Genomic DNA, 20,841 nt, shown 5'->3' with positions numbered 1-20,841 from the left:
ACTCTAGAAGTTACCAATGTTGACAGTCTTTGTCACACTTGAAATGCTTTCATATGTTTGAAATCTCACTTACCAAGTCTCTGTCAGGCCATTCTCCTCAAATGACAATTTTTATTGTGTACGTCCCTGCTGTGGATCACATTTTTATCTCTTCACACATTTATCGGTACTCTTTTTGCCATACATTGTGATTTGGAGTTTGGCTATTGTTGAAGTGGATGCATTCACACTGTAGGCCTATAGATTGAGTAATCAAATCTAATTCTATGTATGACAGGGCAGTCACATTACAATCATAACTTGTATGGTACACGTAGTTAGCTGCTGTAAGTTTGCAGTTGTAATAAAATGAATTGATTTGGATGGGACCAGACACAAATATGTGTCACATTGAATGATAAAATATTTTGAGTTGATTTCTAAATTAGGGTAAAAGTGGAGGATTCTCTAATTTATGTAGTGTGCATTCCATACTTTGGAAGCATACAAATTGAAACATTTAGCAGTTGAGGAAAGATTGCATCTAGCAACCATGAGATGTGTTTGATTATGAAAAGAACAGAGATAACAAACTGGTTTCTAACAAATTAGATACCATGGTGGAAGATCATTTACAATTTTGAAGATACGTTAAAAAATTTTATATTCTATCAGTGGAAAAATGAGCAAAGAAAAAGGGATTCCATTGGGATTCGAACCCGAGACCTCGGGATGCCAGCCCAGTGCTCTACCGACTGAGCTATAGAGAGCCCTAGTTCAGTGTTCATCCCAGAAACCCTAAATTCTCAATGCTCAATTTTATATTCAACGCAATACAAGAGGGGTAACCAATGTAGTTTGCTGAAGAGGGCTGAGGGGTGACCCCAAACTATAAATATGCGTGATCCAAAACCAAACATACTTCACAATTATACTGTATATGTTTCATTACTAGTTAAGGTTCATTTGTCAGTATTAAAAAAAAACCAAAAAAAAACATGTACTGTAAAAGTGGAAATTTTCGCAGTGTTGAAATTTTCGCGCATTTCGCGCTACCAGAAACTAGCCCGAAAATAAAAGCATGCGAATATTTTTGCTTTCCATATGTTCTCCTGTGCGTGATGTCTTGATTCCACGGAATTAAAAACACACGAAACTCTTTACCCAGCCAAGCGCGAAAAATTAGTCGCGCGAAAATATCCACTTTTACAGTATTATGTTGCCCAGTGTTGCACCACATCAGCAGCAAATATACAATTAAAAGTGACTCCCTTTACAATGAAATCTTCAGGACCAGCAGTTTTCTTTCGTGATATCGAAATTTTAATAGGTGCACAGTGAATTATGTTAAGCGATATAGATGATAATTTTAATGGACTGAATTTTTACTTCATTTAACAAGAATTTTGTTATTACCATGATAATTGTTATGGGACAGAGTATCCCTAGGTGTAATGCCATTATGAATTACATTGTAACTGAAGTACATGTACCTACAGTAGAACTTTGATTATCCAGCCATGGATTATCCAGATTCTCTGTTATCTGGACATCAACCGGCTGACATTTATTTGTTGTTGTTGTTGTTGTTTTCATGTATTTTCAGTGTCAAACTTCACTCAAAACAAACACACGTATGTTTAACTATTATCGTGTGAATACACAACAGGACATCCCAATCATCGCAGTGGACTGTAACTTGTAAGTTACATGTAGTTCGTGAGTCGATGTCAAAAACTGGTGCAGCGCTTGTCACTGGCACTGAGTGCACAGCAGTAGTTACAGTACAATGCAGCGGCAGTATCGAACGAGTTGCAAATTTGATCTCATTGTTCGTCAATATCCATCAAACAATATATGAAGGGATATTTTAGTTATATTTTGTTTTATCTCCTTATCAATATCTGAAGTATGGAACATGACAGTGCCGTGCAGATAATTATAATACATGTATTAGTGAATTGCTAACAACATGTGTATACCCCTAGCACGATATGCTAGTGCTGTACATTTTTATATTTGAGCATATCTGTCTTATCCAGTCCAGACATGGCCGCATATAAGGTTCAACTGTATCATGTAGAAATTCAAAATGTATTCTTGTGTGATACACACCATATCATTTCTTATGATATGCTAGATTTTGTCTGTATTAAAATCTGCTTTATCATATTGATTCGTACTCAGCTGCAAGGTTGTATTTCATCAGAAGTACCAATTATAGTATTATTTCACTTATTTGACAGAATGATAGTGATCTTGATCTTGATATTGCACCGGTATTGTGGTACAGTTGTACATGTACATGTACTTTGTGCCATTTGACTAAAAATGTATGTTCTCTTGGTGGAGACTGATGAAGGCTGTAGGCCAAAGCTTGAATAGAGGGAGAGAGAGAGAGAGAGAGAGAGCAATGTTTGCCTCTTACCTCATTTCTTATGCATACAGTGGACTCCATGTAATGTATAACAAAGTCCTTGGGACTGGCAATTTTCTTTCATTACATAGCAGGGGCGGATCCAGGAATTCCGTAAAGGGGGGCGCCAACAATATTTCTGGTGCTACTTACAGGTTTCATCTCATTTTTTTCTTTTTATTTCTTTTGTTTTAACAACAAATGTGACTGTGCACCTCAAAACGAACATAAAGTCGCACACACTGATTTTGCGTGAGGACTGAAAGTAACTGAAATAGGTCAACCTAGCCGAACTTGACTTTTTCATATTTTCTGAAAGAGCGGGTCTTCTTTTACATTATGCTAAAATTTGGTATAATAAAACGGGCAGGAAAGTGTGTTATTTTAGCAGTTTATTTCGAACATTTTTGGTAGAATAGTGTGATTAGGTGTGTCTTTAGAGTCCCTTTTTCATTTCTGAAAAACCTTGTCCACACTCTTCATATTCAACTCTAATAACTTTTGAAAGGATAGTGCTACTGCTTTGAAAGTTGGCATCAATTATGGACAGAATGTGTTAATGAGACATGCTTAATTTCAGTTTGATTTGATAATCCCTTCATCCATGTTACTCTGGTGGTTTACTTCCTGTTTTTTGTCCCATTCATCGCACAGCCAGCACGGTTTTGTAAAGATTAAGCGCTTGAATAAACATTGTACTTTAGAGCCTCTTTTCTCAGTTCACACTTTTCCTGAGTTTGTGCTTTCTTTCCAATACAATTGTATTTAGATAGGTTAGGAGAGTCCATTTGATTTGAGTTATACATCATTTTAAAGCTTAATGTCTGCTCTTTTAGAATATGGTCTTAACTAAAAATTCATGTCTGGCGACTTTGTGTTTGTTTTGAGGTGCAGGGTCACAAATAAAAAGGGGGCATGCGCCTGGTGCGCCCCCTTCTGGATCCGCCACTGCATAGAAATTTTGTTATAACCAAACAAACAATAAAAAATGTAGAGTGGATAATGTGGCCTGAATTTTTACTTTGTTGCAACCAGAATTTCATTGTGTTCGTTGTTACGGGAGTGCACTGTATATTGTTTTTACAGAAAGGTGTACACATATGTATACAACCGAGTATATGAATATAAGAACGACCCAAGTCCAATTTTTGACCAAATTTAGTTTGACATGGGAAATTGTAGCTTATGCATGGACTCATCTTGTGTGTGAATGATAAATCCTAATTACCCCCAGAAGTGCCTGAAATGAATGAGTTAAATCTTATATTAATGTAAGAATGAAGGACTTGGGTCATTCTTACATTCATATAATAGCGCCCTCTCTCATCCTTCTCCCATCTCTATAGCAGAATATCATGTATATGAATCAAAGAACGACCCGAGTCCACCACACAAAATGGCCTCTCCACAATTAATGTAAATGTTAAATGTTCTAATTTGTATATACAATGTTGCCTTCCCATCACAGTTAAATAGAATATTATCGGACAAATAAAAAAGATATGAAGTTTTTTTTTGGTTTACTCGAAATGATCTTCCATGGACTTGGGTCGTTCTTATATTCATATACTCAACTGCATTCAACCCCTTAGAATTTGTCTTTGCTACACTTGCTTCAAACTCACTACATACACTGTAGATGTAAAGTTGACAGAATTATGCATGTAAAAGATCACTCTGACAGACAAGGGAACTCAATTCCTTGATTCTTCCATTAATTTCTCTAATGAAGAAAGTCTGTCAAGCAGTCAAGTATTTAGTACATGAAACTAGTTGTATATCTCATTTGAAATACACACACACACACACACACACACACACACACACAAAGACCTGAAAACAAATGTACATACAAGAACTTCATATACATTTATTTACACAATTCTCATACAACTTCTGTTCACTGACTGGCAGAGGCAAAACAGAAAAATTCATGATTTCATATGAAATACGGACCAATGGTGACAAATAAATGATTAAATCTGATGGTGGGGGGGGGGGGGGGGGGCACAGCTTAAAGCAACTGTTGCTGAAATAACACACCATGTTTCAAGTACAGAGTCTGCATCACATCAAATAAAACTGAAGTGCCAAAGACATCTATGATAAGATTTTTGTGTGACATGTAGAATGAAAAGATTTTTTCTTGCTTTGAAAAGCACATGACCCTACACACCTGTATTTAAAAAAAAAAAAATGTAATTAAACCACAAGACATTGTTACAGCTGCTCAAACCTTTTGTGTATTTGGGAGAGACTTCTCCAGCCTCTCATGAGATTTTCCCCATCAAAATGAAATATGAAAGTCATAAATTGGAATATGTTTTTTATCTGATGATGCATCATAGGATTTTCAAAGTAGAGAATAGTCATGTCTCTAAAAACAATCTGAAAACAGCATATTAAAATCAATAATTAAACAGGTAGTTTGGAGGGAAAGATCTCTCATTGCACTTTTCATGAATTGTAACAGAAACGATACAGCTTAGTTCCTGGTTCCAATGACATAGTCGCACGAGGAGTCATTTAAACAACAAAATATTTGTGTGGCTTGACTTATTTTCAGTTCACTTCTAACTAGCGTGGTGCAAGTGAAAAAAAAAAAAATAATATCTCGTCTGACAAATGTATCTGACAAATAATACAAATGTATCTTCAATAGGCATCAAAATTAATGCCACTTTGTACAATGTACAAATATCTTACCCCTTCTCATAGAAGTTTTATGGGACTACAGCGACAAATAATACGATGACTCCAGAGTCCAAAGATTACAACTTAATGTAGTGCATGAGTCGCCACATAATTTGGTAGTGTCCTGCAGAAAATGTTTTACCCGATTCAGTGGTGTACCTAATTTTCTTGAGAGCATGTTTTACTCACCTCACATATACCACACACTAATTATGCATGTACAATTATAAAGCTTGGTGTAGCACACGCTTTAGAAGCATAACAGGTGGTCTTACTGCAGCAGTCAAGGATCTGTGTCATTTCCAGGTTTTATATCGTCATCCATTGTGTAAAACGAATCTGAAGGTATAAAATGCCTAGTGGCTCTTGAAAGTCTAGAATTTTTGTGATTTTATACACAGATTTCTTAGTTTAGACCGATATGGTTTGCATTAACCAACTGCTCAAAAGCAATGAACCTATTTTCCTTTCACTTCCAGATGCAGTATATAATTTGAAATCCATTTAAAGTGTCTAGTGTACAAGTCAGTAACATTTCATTCTCAGCCAAAGATCACACAGGAAACTGACAGCTATACAGTACATAGTTAAGAATGTAGAGCTGCCACATGGTAATTACAAAAGTTTCTTGTGAATTTAAAAAACAAAAACACAAAATAAAACACAAATGACCTTGGCAACTATTGTAACAGGATGTGAGCCATGCAAGATTGAACACAGCTTACAAACATCTGCTCAACACTCATTATTACACCAGTGAGAACATTAACCGAAGTACAAAATTACAAAGTGGGGAAAAAAGGGTGAGGAGTACAAATGATGTAGAGTCTAGACACAATGTTTGTTGTGTGTTCCTTCCATTACCAATTACTAAATGCATACAGACACTGCTAGATGAAAACATTACCTTGTCATATATAAATTGGTCAAGTTCAGTCATTTCAAAAGACACAGGTGAGAAAATATTCCAGGATTATATACCAGGTATTCTCTTCTGGTAACTGGTTTACAATCTTGATGGCAAAGAGCTGTACACAATTCATTATTCCCCTTTTTTCACTTTTGATGCTGTGGCCTGTGGAGCATACATGTACTGTATTTATGTTTGACAAATATATTGGCCCAGACAGTATAGCAAGCCATCAGGTTTAAAGTGCAGCCTTGTGGAGGAAACTGAATCACATTTCCCTATTCATTTCCTCATGGCTGGTTAAGGCCGATATCTGTTCAGTAAAGATTAAAGGGATGGCACAGTATTGGGTGAGATGAGAAGTGAGCTTTTGACTTTTGCGAGTAAGAAACCACTTATGAAATGGTACAGAGCATACCATTCTAAGAGGAATTTAAAGTTTATTTGGTGAAAATCAGCTTTGAAATGTACCATTCTAAGAGGAATTCAAAGTTTATTTTATGAAAATCTTTTTCAAAATGGCCGAGTTTTCCAAAAACAAAGTAAAACAAAGCAATCCTAATAAAAGGTAGGTCCAACCTAATTTTTATTCGGATCGCTTTTGTTTTGGATATTTCGGACATTTCAAATTCAATTTTCATCAAATAAAAAATGAATTCCTTTTGGACTTATGTGCTCTTTCATATTTCATGAGGTTTTTCATCATTTCATCAATAAAATTCAGAAACCTGAAGCCAGGTCTCAAACGAAACTATTCCATCCCTTTTATTCACAATACTTTGAGGAAAGATATGAATGCTTTCTTCCAATAATGATTAATTCCCCAACAGCAATCTCTCAAGGTATCATGGCTCTCTTTCACAGCTTCTCTGACATTCAGCCACTCTTTGATAAGATGGAACCACCAGATTATTTTGAATTTGTTACTGCTAACATTTTCTCAATATCTCTGCATTTGACATTTGCAAAGAGCATCATCAGATATGACCACACGATTTTCAATTTCTCACAATCTTCACACTATGAATATGCATGGTGAATGATTCTTGATGCTCTAATGGGTCTCACAACATTATAGGGCAGACTAATCCTCAGTTGTTATTGGCCAATCTTGCAGACAAAGTCAAACCCATGCCAAAACAGAGGCACTTTCACTTGGAATCTTTAGCGATGCTGTATGTAGAAGCCCCTGACGCAGATATCATACTCGTGAAAGTGATAAAAAATTCTGCAATTCTGCCACATATTTCGATGAACTCGCCCTGAATGGCTCACGTAATTTCAACAGTTTGAAGGAGAAAATGGGGAACAAACAATTGCTCATCACCAAATTAAAGCCCTATTAGGGTAGAACTGAGAGATTATGAGTGCTATGTTGCTGTTGTGGTTGGAGCTGCACTGTTCTCTTCATTGTATGATGATCCATTCTGCATATATGCTGACCCCAAGCCATAGAGGTGACCGCAATACTTGTCATCATCAATGTTATCTTCAAAATAGCACTGTCACAGAAAAAAGAAAAAAAAGAAGGAAATATAAACATGGTAGTAGGAAGGAACGAACAGAAAAAAAAAAAATTAATAATAATCCTTCCACAACAGTCCTGGCAAAAGAAGCTTGATGTTTAAACAAAATAAATAAATAAATATATGAAATTTAAAAAAAAAATCATAATCATCGTTCTACAAATAAAATTATCATAAACCTTGAAAATATTGCTAGTATACACTCTTTCAGTTACATATTAAATGAATGTTAACCCTAAAAAGACTGGGCTATTTTGGTAGCTCGAAAGACTGGGGGGGGGGGGGGGGGGGGGGGGGGCCTAAAGGGCCCCCCTTAAGATCTCGGCCGTGGATCGCGCGATCGCCGCGAAAATTTGCACAATGGTAGTGTGCGATGTAATCTACAAGATCGTATATTTAAATTTTCCAAAATAGTCTTCTTTTAATTTATTTTGATTGATTATGCTAATTTATGCGAGAAATCAGACTTTTTTATGTAAATCAGTAAATAAAGCTCCAAAAGTGCTAATTTTGGTCTACATATTCTTTGTAGCATTCTTAGCAAATGTACTTGAAAAAAACTTCGGTATCAAAATTAATTTCTTATTTATTTTATTGTTTTATGAATTTCTTATGTATTTCATTGTTTTTTCGACCTTTTGTTTTTGTTGTTTTTTTCAGCAAAATTTGTGGCAGACCCTTTTTGAAGCATAATACTACTAAAACAAATTGATTTTAGCCATTGAGAGTAAAGATAAGCATATTTATATGAACCATGTGATAAAACTCAATTTGTATTGACTTTGTACACAAAATCACATTTTGGAGCCATTTTCGGTCTCACGTGCATGTACAAAAAGTTATGTAACTTCACAACCGTACCCCCGGGCGTCACAAATTTGGTGTCAAAATGTGCGGGAAACTCGAAAGAAAAAAGTCATAGAGCATCGCGGCAAGAGCATTGCGTGTTGCTGAGTAATCGCGCGAAATGTCGAGGGGGGGGGGGCCTTTTAGGGCCCCCCCCCCCAGTCTTTTTAGGGTTAACCATAGATTTTGCCAGTGTAGGTATGAATACTAAAAGAAATGTATAGTGCCCCTTCTCACATTTTTCTGATATGTTTTCTACCCATTCAATAATTTCAGACAAGTTCATTATCAAGGGATATCATATAGACAAGTATCAACACTCAAAATATCTAATGTCACAGTGGTATGTTTGATCTGTGCAGTGCATATTTTCTGACTTGACATCCACTTTTGTCACATTACAAATTTACAACCAAGCCTGCAGAGATAACCAAGCAGAACAAATTTTGCATGTGATAAACAAACAATATATATACGTATATACACAAATTTATTGTTATAATCAAACTCTATTACATTCACAACATATTCCACAACAAGTTAACAAAACCAACTTTCCAATGAAACATTACAATCAGTGATCAAATAACATGAAGACAGAATGTCCCTAACAATGACACTGTATTCCATAAATGCTTTTGATATCTTTAGCACTATTCCCTCCCCACCCCCCCCCCCGTAAGTCACACATTTTCAATTAAAGTATATTCTTTTTTCTTTCTGCAAGAAAGTTATTCAATAGACATGCAATAACACAAACTACTTCTTAAATGTTGTAAAGAACCAGAATATTTGTTCCAGCATCGGAGTGTTGTTTCTTGAGCGTCAGTGAATATTTGATTTACAGCAGTGACATGACAGGAATAGAATATCTGATGCCATAACCCTCACATAAAAAATACATTGTATGTGATCATATACCCAGTTCCTTTCCTGCTAGATCATTTTTCGTTGGTACTCTCTAGGTTGCATGAATGTAACCTACATTGTAATAGAGATACGAAGGTATTTACCTCTCTCATTTTAAGGAATGTCTGGACAGTGAGGAGGCTATCACTTCCTGCTTGGTGTTGGGGTCCTATCCGCTGGATCTAACGTGGAGATAGACAACATCAAATCTTGACATCATTTACCTACAAAATGATATTCTGATCATTCACACAATTTATGCTCGGTTTTAATCACCAAAAGTTAGAATATGGACCCCCCCCCCCAAAAAAAAAAAAAAAAAAGAAAAGAAAAAAAAGACAGTTTTAATTTGAACATGAATACTGAATGCCTGTGTTATCATTTGCAAAGGGATCAATAAGTCTCAGGCTGAAACATTTATCTGAAGAGTATAATATTGCACTTTGGCAAGAAGGCTTGGTGTAGCTTTAAGCATCATGTCATCACATGTTCAAGTTCATTATCATCGTTTTCCTGAGATTAAAGCTAATAACTTTTTTATCTTAAAAAAGTATGAGGATTTACCTTGTAAGAGAAAGTTAACAACAACAACAACAAAAAGAATCTCGCAGAAGTTAGGACCATCCATAGCTCATTCTAATAGAAACCAGTTCACAGTTAGCATTATCAGTCTGCAACAACCCCTGAATCTCGGACAATTCAAAACATGGATTACCTGGTAATCTTCTAATTAGGAAAAGTTGAAAACAGCCAAGCAAAAATTGGTAATTTATATGTCAGTGCTGCATGAATGGCTTGTTTTGCTGCTAGTAATACGCAAACATGACATGCCCAAAATCGGCAAAGAATATTGCATTTTGTCTGACATAGAATATTTGTGTTCCAGTAAGTTATAAAAACAGTGTAAAACCTCAAGGATCTACTACACTACATGTACTTTCTTGGTATAGATGCATATCCCATTGAAGACTAGTCCTGGTATATTCTGGCAGGTGTCTATGGGAAACGTGTGTTATAGCAAAATTGGCTCGTCCTTGACAGGATATTACTGAGACTTATTTCATTAACTGATTCTCCATGAAAATAATGCTCATGATAAGTGAGACTGGAAGCAGCGACCCACCTGGAGCATGTCTGCTACTTCCTGTAGACCTCCCTTCAGGTCCTTACAGCTCTTCATCAGATATTTCACATCATAGATGCAAGGGAAAAAGATGCGAAGCAACTCAAAGAACTCTGATTCCTCCGATGGAAGGTTGGTGGCGGTCATAGCTTTGATCAGGTAGGCAAAGTCATAGCTACTGCTCAGGTCATAGAGATAAAAGAAATGAAGCATTATCTCTCTTGGTTATATCATGAGTTATATAAATAAGCTCTTCCTGGCAGTGTTTCATTGCACATAGACAAAATTATAGTCTTGAAAGTTCCTGGGTTACAAAGGGAAAATTACACACAAAAATAGAGGCACACACATAACCCTTTAGAATAACACATATTACGGATGCAATACATCTTTCTTCCCCAAAATCTATCATCTGCATGCAATTCAACACATAATCAGTAAGTCTGCCACTGTTATTCACATTTGGATGAAGCTCACAGATCTTGACCACTAACCAGGGATTTCCCTTTAATCTTCTCTGCACAGAAGTTATATTCTTAACATTTACTCTTATCCATTATACCAATGTATCATTGGATTTATGGGGTAAGTCCATCATAATTTTTTTGTTCTTAATTGAACCAGAAAATGAGAGGAAAAGGATACTGATAGTTTGAAATTTGATTACTATAAAATTTTGAAGGTATGACCAATAGAGATTGTTGATGACTCTGTGATGTATCAAATGAGCTCATCTTCCATTTGCCATGAGCAGAAAATTCTCTCTTTTTTTTCCCCTCGTGTATTGCTGACAGAATATACTAGGTGTTACAAAAAACATTTCCCACTTTTGATCCTTAATAGTTCAAAAACTATACATCAGTTAACACTGACATTGATATGAGCAATAGCTGAATAATGTACAATATTGTTGGAGGCAATTTTAAAATGAAAGCATGATTCAGTTTCATTAAATTAAAAATTCATTTTTCAGTTAGGTTTCAGATTTTGCTCTATTTTCAACCCTCTGTGCAAATTCCACAGAAGTCACTTGGTGTGTATGGGAGTGTGAAGTTGACACCCAGACAATGATGGACAGTACTCACATCTTGCCTAGACGTTCAAGATGTGGTGCCATTTTTCCTCAGCTTCATTCTAGGCAAACTATGTTAAAGCCATATTTTGTGTCCTTTTCGCTTTAAGACGTTTAATTACATAGTTTAGTTCTAAGTATCATTTTACAAGAGGTTACTGGATGCACTGCATGTATATTGTACAATTGTATGTTTTCCACAAATAGTTCCTGCCAAAATATTCTTAGCAGTCACTGGATATGAAATTGTATGACTATCTTACCTGTGAAATGTGACCCACTTGACATTCTCATTCAAGACTACACCTGATGTCATGAGCAGCTCAGCAAACTGATCCACCTCAATGCCTTCATCCTCATGCTTCTTGAACTGGATGCCAGACCCTGAGAGAAGCTCAATGGAGTCTTTGGCATACATGTCTTCACTGGAACAAATCATATCATTTCACAAGAGGACTGAGATTAAAAACATACCAACTTGACAGAACACAAAGTGGTTTGAAATGCATTATTGCACTGGAATAGACGAGACAAAAAAATAACAAATTCCTCACCTTGCTGGGCAATTAAACTATAGGAGAGAGCAAGGGGTACCATTTTAGGAGACACACACCAAAAACGTTCTTCTGGTAGGTTTCCATAACAACATACCTGTTCATGCGCCAAGGGGGCTGTTAAAATCCAAGCACAAAATTGTTGAGCGGTGTGTCATTTTGTTTAAAGTATTGAGCATGTGTGTTGAGTTTATCAAAAGAATACTGCAAGAGCATTTTTACAAAAGGGTTCTAGTGGTAATGTTGGGGTTATTACCCAAGGTGGCTAGGGTGGAATTTGACAAAAGTTACCACGTCAACATCTGAGCAACATTTTGCCGAGATTGTTCTAACAGGCAGGGTACAAAAAGATTGCCCAGACGTTGTCGCGATAACTATGGTTTGAAAGAATCTGAGTAAAACAAGGCTTTGGAAAGCATAATGTCAGGGTGACAGATGAATTCCTCTTGGCTGTCTTCAGGGATATGCCTTGATAACAAGTGTATAATATGCTCATTGCTGCCTCATAGTTGTTCTGTTTTGTATCATGTGCTATCTTTCAAAATATAATATTTGATAGAGAAAACAAACAGTTACACAGTGTCCTACTAATGGTCACCTTCACTTACACTATATACCCAGTATACCATATTCCATCAAAATCCAAATGAGTACCCCGTACACTCTCAGCGATACAAAAATCATCAAATGATTTTTCTTGCAATTAACAGAAAATCATGAAAATGTCACGACACTGTCCTGTTTATTATGTTAGAACATTGTGTAATTTATATGGTATGACAAATGACAGTTGGTCATAAGTGTTGCATTCACTGGCCACTGATAAGTAAGAGAGATCTCTACTGTGACTTAAACATGGATTTCATCCTTCACTAGAAGACTGGTGCATACTGCATGACAATGGTGGTTTTAATCTTCTTCTTCTTTAATTTTTCTGTTGTTTTAGTTTGGGGTGGGTTTTTTTCTGAATATACACTGGTAACAGAACATTATGATGCCCAAGACCAGCATACATGTATGCTATGAAAAAAATAAAAGGAAACAATCATAAAATTTATCTGAATGGTATCTCATAGTTGATATGTTCCAACGTAAAGTGAATCAAAAACTCTCTAATAGTTTTGATGGTTTCTGAAGACAGTACTTTCACTTCAACTTCACACTTAGGTTCCAACAACATTGAGAAAGAAGAAAGTTCCATCTATATTCGAGGAACTGTAACAGAACAGATTTTAAGCAATATTGCACATAAGCACAGACCTGAGATTGAATCTGAAGTTGAACTGAAATGTAGATCCTCCCTTTGGAAAGTTGCCTTGTTCATCACAGAATGTGATTCCCAGCTGGATGATTTTCAACAGGTCCACATTGCAGCGGTGAAGTTGGTATTGGTACTCTGAGTTGGTGCGGAACTCACCCAGTGGCCTCGCTACCACACCAGGGAATTCTGTGTCCTGCATTTCAATCACAAATTGCATTATAGCCAACATCTCTCTTCTGAGCACTGTATTAGGTACATTTCCACATTTAAGGAGCCATTTCTAAAAGGGATGTCCAGTCATTTTCTGTTTCCTTTGTGAATTACCCCCCCCCCCCCAACACAATGTGATCATTCAGACCACTTCAATGAGAGAGAGTTTGCCCCCAAATCACTATAAAGAAGCAATCTATTAGAATTTTTGCCAAAATTATCATTTTAAGGCAAACATAGTTGTGCTCAGACTTTTGACATAACAATCACCATTGCAGATGACTCACTGGATTTACACTAATTTAATTCACTCAAAACAACTTAAGAGGATAGAAACATTAACCTTGTTGGTACAGAATAAATTCTCAAATAATAGCAGTTTTCATAAATACTACAAGTGCATACACAAATACATTTGTACATATGTAATCAGTAAAGTGTAGAGGAGAGTAAACGTTTACATGAATAATCACAGGAATAGTGTGCACAGAAAACCCAAAGTACAAACACCTGCTCAAATGAAAGCCATCAGTCATTTCCTCAACAATCATCATTATGGGGATCTTAACTGACATTATGGGTAACCTATCCCAATACCTATTTTGGTAAGAAATGGGGAAAACATATTGAAATAGACAGGTATAAGTATGATGTACAGTGTAGGTACTTTTTTATAGCAACAGACTGAAACTTGAATATGTCTAGAGGAAAAGGTCATCCCCCAAGAATAAAATAAAACAAAGTATAGTTTCCACCTGTACACATACCTCTCTGATGCGACAAAAGTCACCTTGTTTTCTACGACAAGCCCTATATCATCAGAACTAACTCCATGTCATTACATGTACATGACAGCCTGTTCAGATGAAATCATGCATCTGACTCATTGGCAATCTCTCTAAATGATAGCATTGTTGTATAGTGTGGATGGCACATGTAGATTGTAGACTCCTATGGGTCCAGTGGTTTGATTCCTGCTCAGTGTATATACAATGTAATCTGACCAGGGTGTTTGCCCATCATGTCCCTCCTTGACCTGTATGTGTGTCATGAATATCTATATCACTAAAAAAAATAACAAAAAATATAAAAAAACTTTGATGTCTAGGTAAGAATATCAGCTCCATAGAATATGTACCAATGTAATATTCAACATACCCCCTCACCCACACACACACACAGACACCTTCGACACGAAAGACTCTTTTATCAAATGCAAAATATGCAACATATCAAATAATTAAAATCAAAGTGTCATTTGGGAAAAACTAAAAAATAATTCACGACATCATGGAACAAAACACAGAAGTGGGGTAAATATTACAATAGCCTCTAAGTTGACTAAAAAATACAGTTGTTGGAAAATCATACTCTCTCTTGTAGAATAAGAGAGTTTCTTACCATTGCTACGTATTTGTATTTCTGGGTGATGACTCTGATCTTCTTGAAGACATCCTCTAAGTTGTTTGTCCAAACATCCACAATAGAGGGCTCATTTGTCTGCGTTGGCATTACGATGGCTCCACTCTTCTCCTTTTCCTTTGCCTAAATTTACCACAGAAGTTCCACTGGTTCTTTTCCTTTTTTTTTTTCCTCCTTGAACTTTCTGCTAAAGCATTTTCTCCGTGCAATGTCGCCAGTCTTGTGAGTTCAACCTACATGTATGACATAATGATTGTGACAATCACAAGTTAGAAATGGGCATTTCCACTGTAAAAGGGTAAATTTCAGGGATGTCACTTTAGTTTGTGTTTCCAGTGTGCATTATCCCCAATATAGTATGATGTTTTAGAACAGTTTAATGAGAGATAACTTTGCTCCACATAAAATCTTTGCCACTTTGATATGGAAAATGTTGGTGTAACTTAAGCAACGCTGGACGGACATCTAGATGTTGTACTACTTACTAACATATGAAGGTCAAATTTATGAATGAATGCTCATAGAAAATTTTTTGTTTTTCAACTGAATGACCTAATAGTAAATTGATTAGAAAAGAAGTGCTCGTGTACTTTTGCACCAACTTGTTAATTGATTTCCAAACATGCACAAACTCACTCAAATTTAAATGTTAACTACAACCAAGAATACTTGCATCTGAGCGAGACCAAAGTCTAGTGAAAGTGGAGTATTCGCCTTTTTTACCCTTATAATTTTACTCATGTCGGAATAACTCAATCGCAGCTCTGCGCTGCACTGCATACAAGTAGATCGGCAGTATGGTACAAAGACGTTCACAGCGGCGAGGGCATACACAGTGGTGCAGTTGGTCGGTTACAAGTAATCTGAACGTAGCAATCGCAATGATTTTTCAAAAATGCAAACTTTTTCCCTTTCCCTCAGCTTGTACCAGGTCTTGCAGTAGCGACTGAGGTTTGAGGTTGTGGTTGTTGTTGGGTGTGTTTGCGTGAGTGTGTGTGTATGTGTGTGTGTGTGTGAGAGAGGGAGGGAGAGAAAGAGAGGGTATGTGCTTGAATGAAATAAAATTGTGAAAAATGTGACTATATGACAGTGGTAAAAGAATAATATAGAGACACAATGGAAAAGGGGGAGGGAAATTACTAAATGATAGCCACTGAATTTTTTTTAGGCAAACCTGGAAACAATAAAGCAAGATTTACAAACTATAAAATACTTAAAAGAAAAAAGATAAAGGAACAGAACAAAGAAGTATTAAAAACTTCCATTAAAAAGGAAAGACAGGGATATATGGATGTAGAAAAAGAGAAAAAAAAACAGACTGAAAAGGAAAAAGTGAATATAGGACTAGGAGAAGAGAAATGAATTGAAACTGAAGGAAAAGGGAGATGAAAAGGAAGGAAACAGAGAATCATACAGGTTGAAAAGGAAATAAAGACAAAGATACATACAAAGAAGACAGTAAGGAAAGATATATTGGAGAGGAAAGAAAGACTCAAGGGTAGATGGCAGGAAAGATAACCAGAAGTAAACAAAGAACAGATCTAGGCAGAAAGAAAAATTGAACAGTAAATTGAAAAAGTTAGATAGGAATAAAATGAAAGAAAAAATAGATTAATACCATTAGGAAGGAATGGTAAAGTTAGGAATACTTGAAAATGTAAGAAAATGAACAGAAGGAAAGCTAACAAAAACATAGAAAGATGTATGGGAATGCATATTGCAGCAAAAAACACACATACACTCAACTGCAGAGTACAGTTGTACATACAATCGCTACTGCATGATTTGGCTGAAAGGGAAAAGCAACTTTAGCTTTCCAAAGGCGCTGTAGAGTAGAAAAAGCTCAGATCAACTGTCAATGATCGACGGTCAACGGTCATTGCATGCGCTGAACGTACCGACTGTTCGTGTGCAGAGCTGCATTTCAAGCGATCAGTTTATTCCGGCACTCGTATAAGTGTCAAAACGTTACTTCTACCACTTGTACCAGACTTTGCAGACTCAGATGAAATTATTTTAGGTTATTTAATATAGACCTAGAACCCCTCCTATCTATAGAAGTTGGTGCATATTCAGTACAGGTGTACAGATCATATTTGGCGAGGTGGTGCAAGAAAGTAAACTAGCACCGGAAAAGGTGGTACCTAAAATTCTGTTTAACAAGTGCTTTATACCATTTCAGGCATACTCATGAAATATGCCCCATCACTGCCCGTTATTTCTTAAATTTAAACATCAGCTGACAGTGGTGAACGCACGCAACAACATGGAAAGACAAAACTCACTATTTGTCTGTCCATGTTACCCATGTTTATAAAACACCTAAAAAGGATGTAGCTATCCGAGTGGTCGATTGCCCATCACGTGACATTTAGCTAAAAGTTCCACAGCACGCTGTGGCTGTCAGCTGTGCACTTTTGTTTGAGCAAAATCGGATAGCGCATGGCTGACGTCACCCACTTCCACTGACTCCTGTGTTAAACTCACGATTGACTCAGTTTTTGTTCCACTGGACGGCTCTGATGTCACAATAAATAAACATTTGCCACGCACACTCAACAATTACAAGCGCACTTTAATACTAGCGCGTACTTTTATGTAGTCACTCATTTTTAGTAAACAACTTCAACCGATCGGCTTCGCACGATCGCATACGTACATACATGTACACGGTGACTGTGACTGTGCAGACAGCTACTCATTCGTCTTTCACACAAAATGGTTGCCATTTCTGTACTTAATAAAAATTCAAGAATCTGTGTGGACCACATCTGTTGATGTTCTAGAACTCTAGGTGTTGTTCAAAACGAACAGTGCAGTGTATGGTCCTTACTCATGCAATGGAACAAGATTTCACACTCTGTGATGAGGCGCATTATTGGCCTAGAATAGAGCGCCACTATCTTTCACCTCATGTGAAATCTTGTATTTCAATATTTTCATCTTGTTCTTACTCATGACCATTCCCTATTTGTATAATGATGTAATGTACCCGACGTTCACCAAGTAATCTAGAATCTAGTAACCGTTTGGATACTAGGATACTAGGATTGTTATCTCATTGTGCTCTTGTGCTGGTTATACGCTGGTTTAGCTCTAGTAAATAGACCTACAATGTAGTACTAGTATAGAGATCTACGTTGCTAAAAAAGTCTGGGTATCCTAACAATAAACAATTTAAAAAACTTGTTGGATAGACATTGGAGAGGGGAAAATTCAAAACCTCTGCTCCTCAATGCACATAAAGGCCAAAGGCAATGAAGTTTAACTTAATAATTCTAGAGTAGTATTTAATGATGAGACCGGAATAGGCCGAACAGGGTCCAGCAGTAGTCCTCTACATCTGTACGACCGTATCAGATGTGATGTGATATGATTGATGTGATCGTGGTGATGAAAGTCTGTTTATGGTAGACTGTACTCCCTGTAGTGTAGTGCAGTAGGTCAGTAAACAAAAAGAATATAACACTCAACAGTTAGAAGCTAGCGCTAAAACTAAAAGAGGGCTTACTCCCGCGATTTCGCGTAGTACTAGTGCGCTCATAGGCGAATTACGGGCGCCATTGAGCCATTGCATTAAAGGTAAGAGACCGATATCAGTCCGGGAAACCCGCTCATGAGGACCGCCCCCGCGTACGAGGATGGTCCCTCCTCATGAGGACCTCCCCCCTCCTCATGAGGCCCCCCGGGGAACGCCTCATGAGGCCCCCCCTTCACTTCTTATTCATCTCACATCTGACGTATAAATTGTCGCAACTTTGCACGGTGATTTTTTGTTACACACACATGTCCACTATCCATGATGAAAAGAAGAAAAAATCCTGTCTGTTTTTTTTTTTTTAAATCGAGTTTTAATCACCCGATGCAGAGCGCCCATCAAAACACGGGCGCCAGCGCGTTCGCACAATGCAAGACTGCCGCACCTAGCGGCCTGATCCGACTAAATATTTTCGATGCTTTTTTCTGCGGCTCTCACCTCTCCGCGCACGAATCAGCCTCGTGAAGCTGAAGTCTGACATCTTTTTACACAAATTCGTAACGAGAAAAATTAAATCAGTACTAACCTGATCTTGTCCATATATTCCAAATTATAGTTACTATTCCACACTGATAGAGTAGGTGGGTAGATGACATACTCCAGTTTGTTAGCAAAATAATCACTTTGTAGGTATGACGAGTTCACTTTCTTCGTCAATTCCGCCCACGATTCCGCCGTTTGGGCGCTTTTTCTGGAATCATCCCGCGACGCGACGTACGTCGCATACATCACGCATCCAGCACATACTAAGTACCAGACTGGTATGTGCTGGATGCGTGATGTGATGCGACGTACGTCGCGTCGCGGGATGATTCCAGAGAAAGCGCCCAAACGGTAAGCGGGCGGCGGAATCGTGGGCGGAATTGACGAAGAAAGTGAACTCGTCATACCTACAAAGTGATTATTTTGCTAACAAACTGGAGTATGTCATCTACCCACCTACCCTATCAGTGTGGAATAGTAATTTGGAATATATGGACAAGATCAGGTTAGTACTGATTTAATTTTTCTCGTTACGAATTTGTGTAAAAAGATGTCAGACTTCAGCTTCACGAGGCTAATTCGTGCGCGGAGAGGTGAGAGCCGCAGAAAAAAAGCATCGAAAATATTTAGTCGGATCAGGCCGCTAGGTGCGGCAGTCTTGCATTGTGCGAACGCGCTGGCGCCCGTGTTTTGATGGGCGCTCTGCATCGGGTGATTAAAACTCGATTTAAAAAAAAAAAAAACAGACAGGATTTTTTCTTCTTTTCATCATGGATAGTGGACATGTGTGTGTAACAAAAAATCACCGTGCAAAGTTGCGACAATTTATACGTCAGATGTGAGATGAATAAGAAGTGAAGGGGGGGCCTCATGAGGCGTTCCCCGGGGGGCCTCATGAGGAGGGGGGAGGTCCTCATGAGGAGGGACCATCCTCGTACGCGGGGGCGGTCCTCATGAGCGGGTTTCCCGGACTGATATAGGGCGTATATTTACGTTATCATACTCACTAAATCAGTGCCGTATCACTGGGCCCTCGTATTTCTGTCTCCTTTTCATTATTTTTTCCTTTTTGGGGGGCATACAGGGGAAGAGATGTAACATTTTATAGTCTACTTCTTAGGATCTTGTTTTGTCGTACAAGGTTTCGTATAGACAGAAGTATTATTCCTGTATAACTTGTTACAACTCCAATCCCGAAATCCATTGCATTTGAAGAAATGTCATTTTCCAATCTGCAGTCCCACAATTACAAAGTTTGTTTGACATGTTTGAGCTAAAGAAAAGGGCATAGCCCGAACTATGTTTCGGGAGGGAGATAGAAAGAGATAGGGCCTAGACGGCGTTTGTCAGCTCAGCTCAAACACAAATAGTTACATACAATGTCACAATGACCAATCCAATGTGGCAATGACAATGTGCAGTGCTGCAGCTGTGAAACTTTGATAGGCCTATTCGCATTCGTTGAAGCAGCATGCGCAGCACTGAATGAAATGACTGACTGTACGGCACGTACGTAGTCGCACTCGTAGTATACTTATTGTACGTACCGGTACTAATGCAATGAGCGACCCTCTCCCAGCGTACATGATTTAGCAAAGTAAAGCAGTGTACAGTAGGGTCTACATGTAACATGGAAAAATCGTGATCACCGAGAGTCGACTACTAGTACTTGAAGTTGAACAACACATTGTAAATTACCCTTCAGATCCATGAAAATTGTGATAGGGATGCTCTCCTCGTCACAAATTTTTCAGTGTCACAATCAATGTGTAGCCTTTCCATTCACTAACAAGTTCTAGTGATTTTCAAGCATTTTTATGTCATACTTACCCCTCCGTCCACCAGCAGCGTTCATCGTTCCTTGGCCTTTCGTGATTGTCCTGTACATTTTAGGAACG

At 37.5% G+C, this 20,841-nt stretch overlaps 1 protein-coding gene across 1 annotated transcript; it reads right to left on the bottom strand.

Moving 5' to 3' along the window:
- Positions 1–5,041: 5,041 nt before the first annotated feature.
- LOC139733889 (CCR4-NOT transcription complex subunit 7-like) lies at positions 5,042–20,803 on the bottom strand. The gene is made up of 7 exons (XM_071644696.1): positions 20,774–20,803; positions 14,902–15,155; positions 13,290–13,483; positions 11,739–11,900; positions 10,404–10,581; positions 9,385–9,462; positions 5,042–7,501 (listed from the first exon to the last, which is right to left on the bottom strand). The coding sequence occupies exons 2-7, from the start codon at positions 15,010–15,012 to the stop codon at positions 7,370–7,372; spliced, it is 855 nt and encodes a 284-aa protein (XP_071500797.1). The 5' UTR covers positions 15,013–15,155; positions 20,774–20,803; the 3' UTR covers positions 5,042–7,369.
- Between the last annotated feature and the right edge of the window lie 38 nt (positions 20,804–20,841).

Source organism: Diadema antillarum, unplaced genomic scaffold (genome assembly GCF_040938485.1).
Source record: "Diadema antillarum isolate AM-2024a unplaced genomic scaffold, OU_Dant_1.0 seq00000501_RagTag, whole genome shotgun sequence".
Lineage (NCBI taxonomy): Eukaryota > Metazoa > Echinodermata > Echinoidea > Diadematoida > Diadematidae > Diadema > Diadema antillarum.
The sequence above is the reverse complement of the archived record's forward strand: the minus strand, read 5'-3'. Positions and strand labels throughout refer to the sequence as shown.

What these genes read in the sequence shown, in the direction of transcription:
- LOC139733889 (XM_071644696.1), bottom strand. Translation starts at nt 15,012, where the DNA reads ATGCCAACGCAGACAAATGAGCCCTCTATTGTGGATGTTTGGACAAAC. An exon ending in AACTTCAGATTCAATCTCAG is followed by an intron (nt 11,901 to 13,289) that starts GTCTGTGCTTAT and finishes GATTTGTTCCAG; the next exon opens with TGAAGACATGTATGCCAAAG. An exon ending in AAGTAGCAGACATGCTCCAG is followed by an intron (nt 9,463 to 10,403) that starts GTGGGTCGCTGC and finishes TCTCCACGTTAG; the next exon opens with ATCCAGCGGATAGGACCCCA.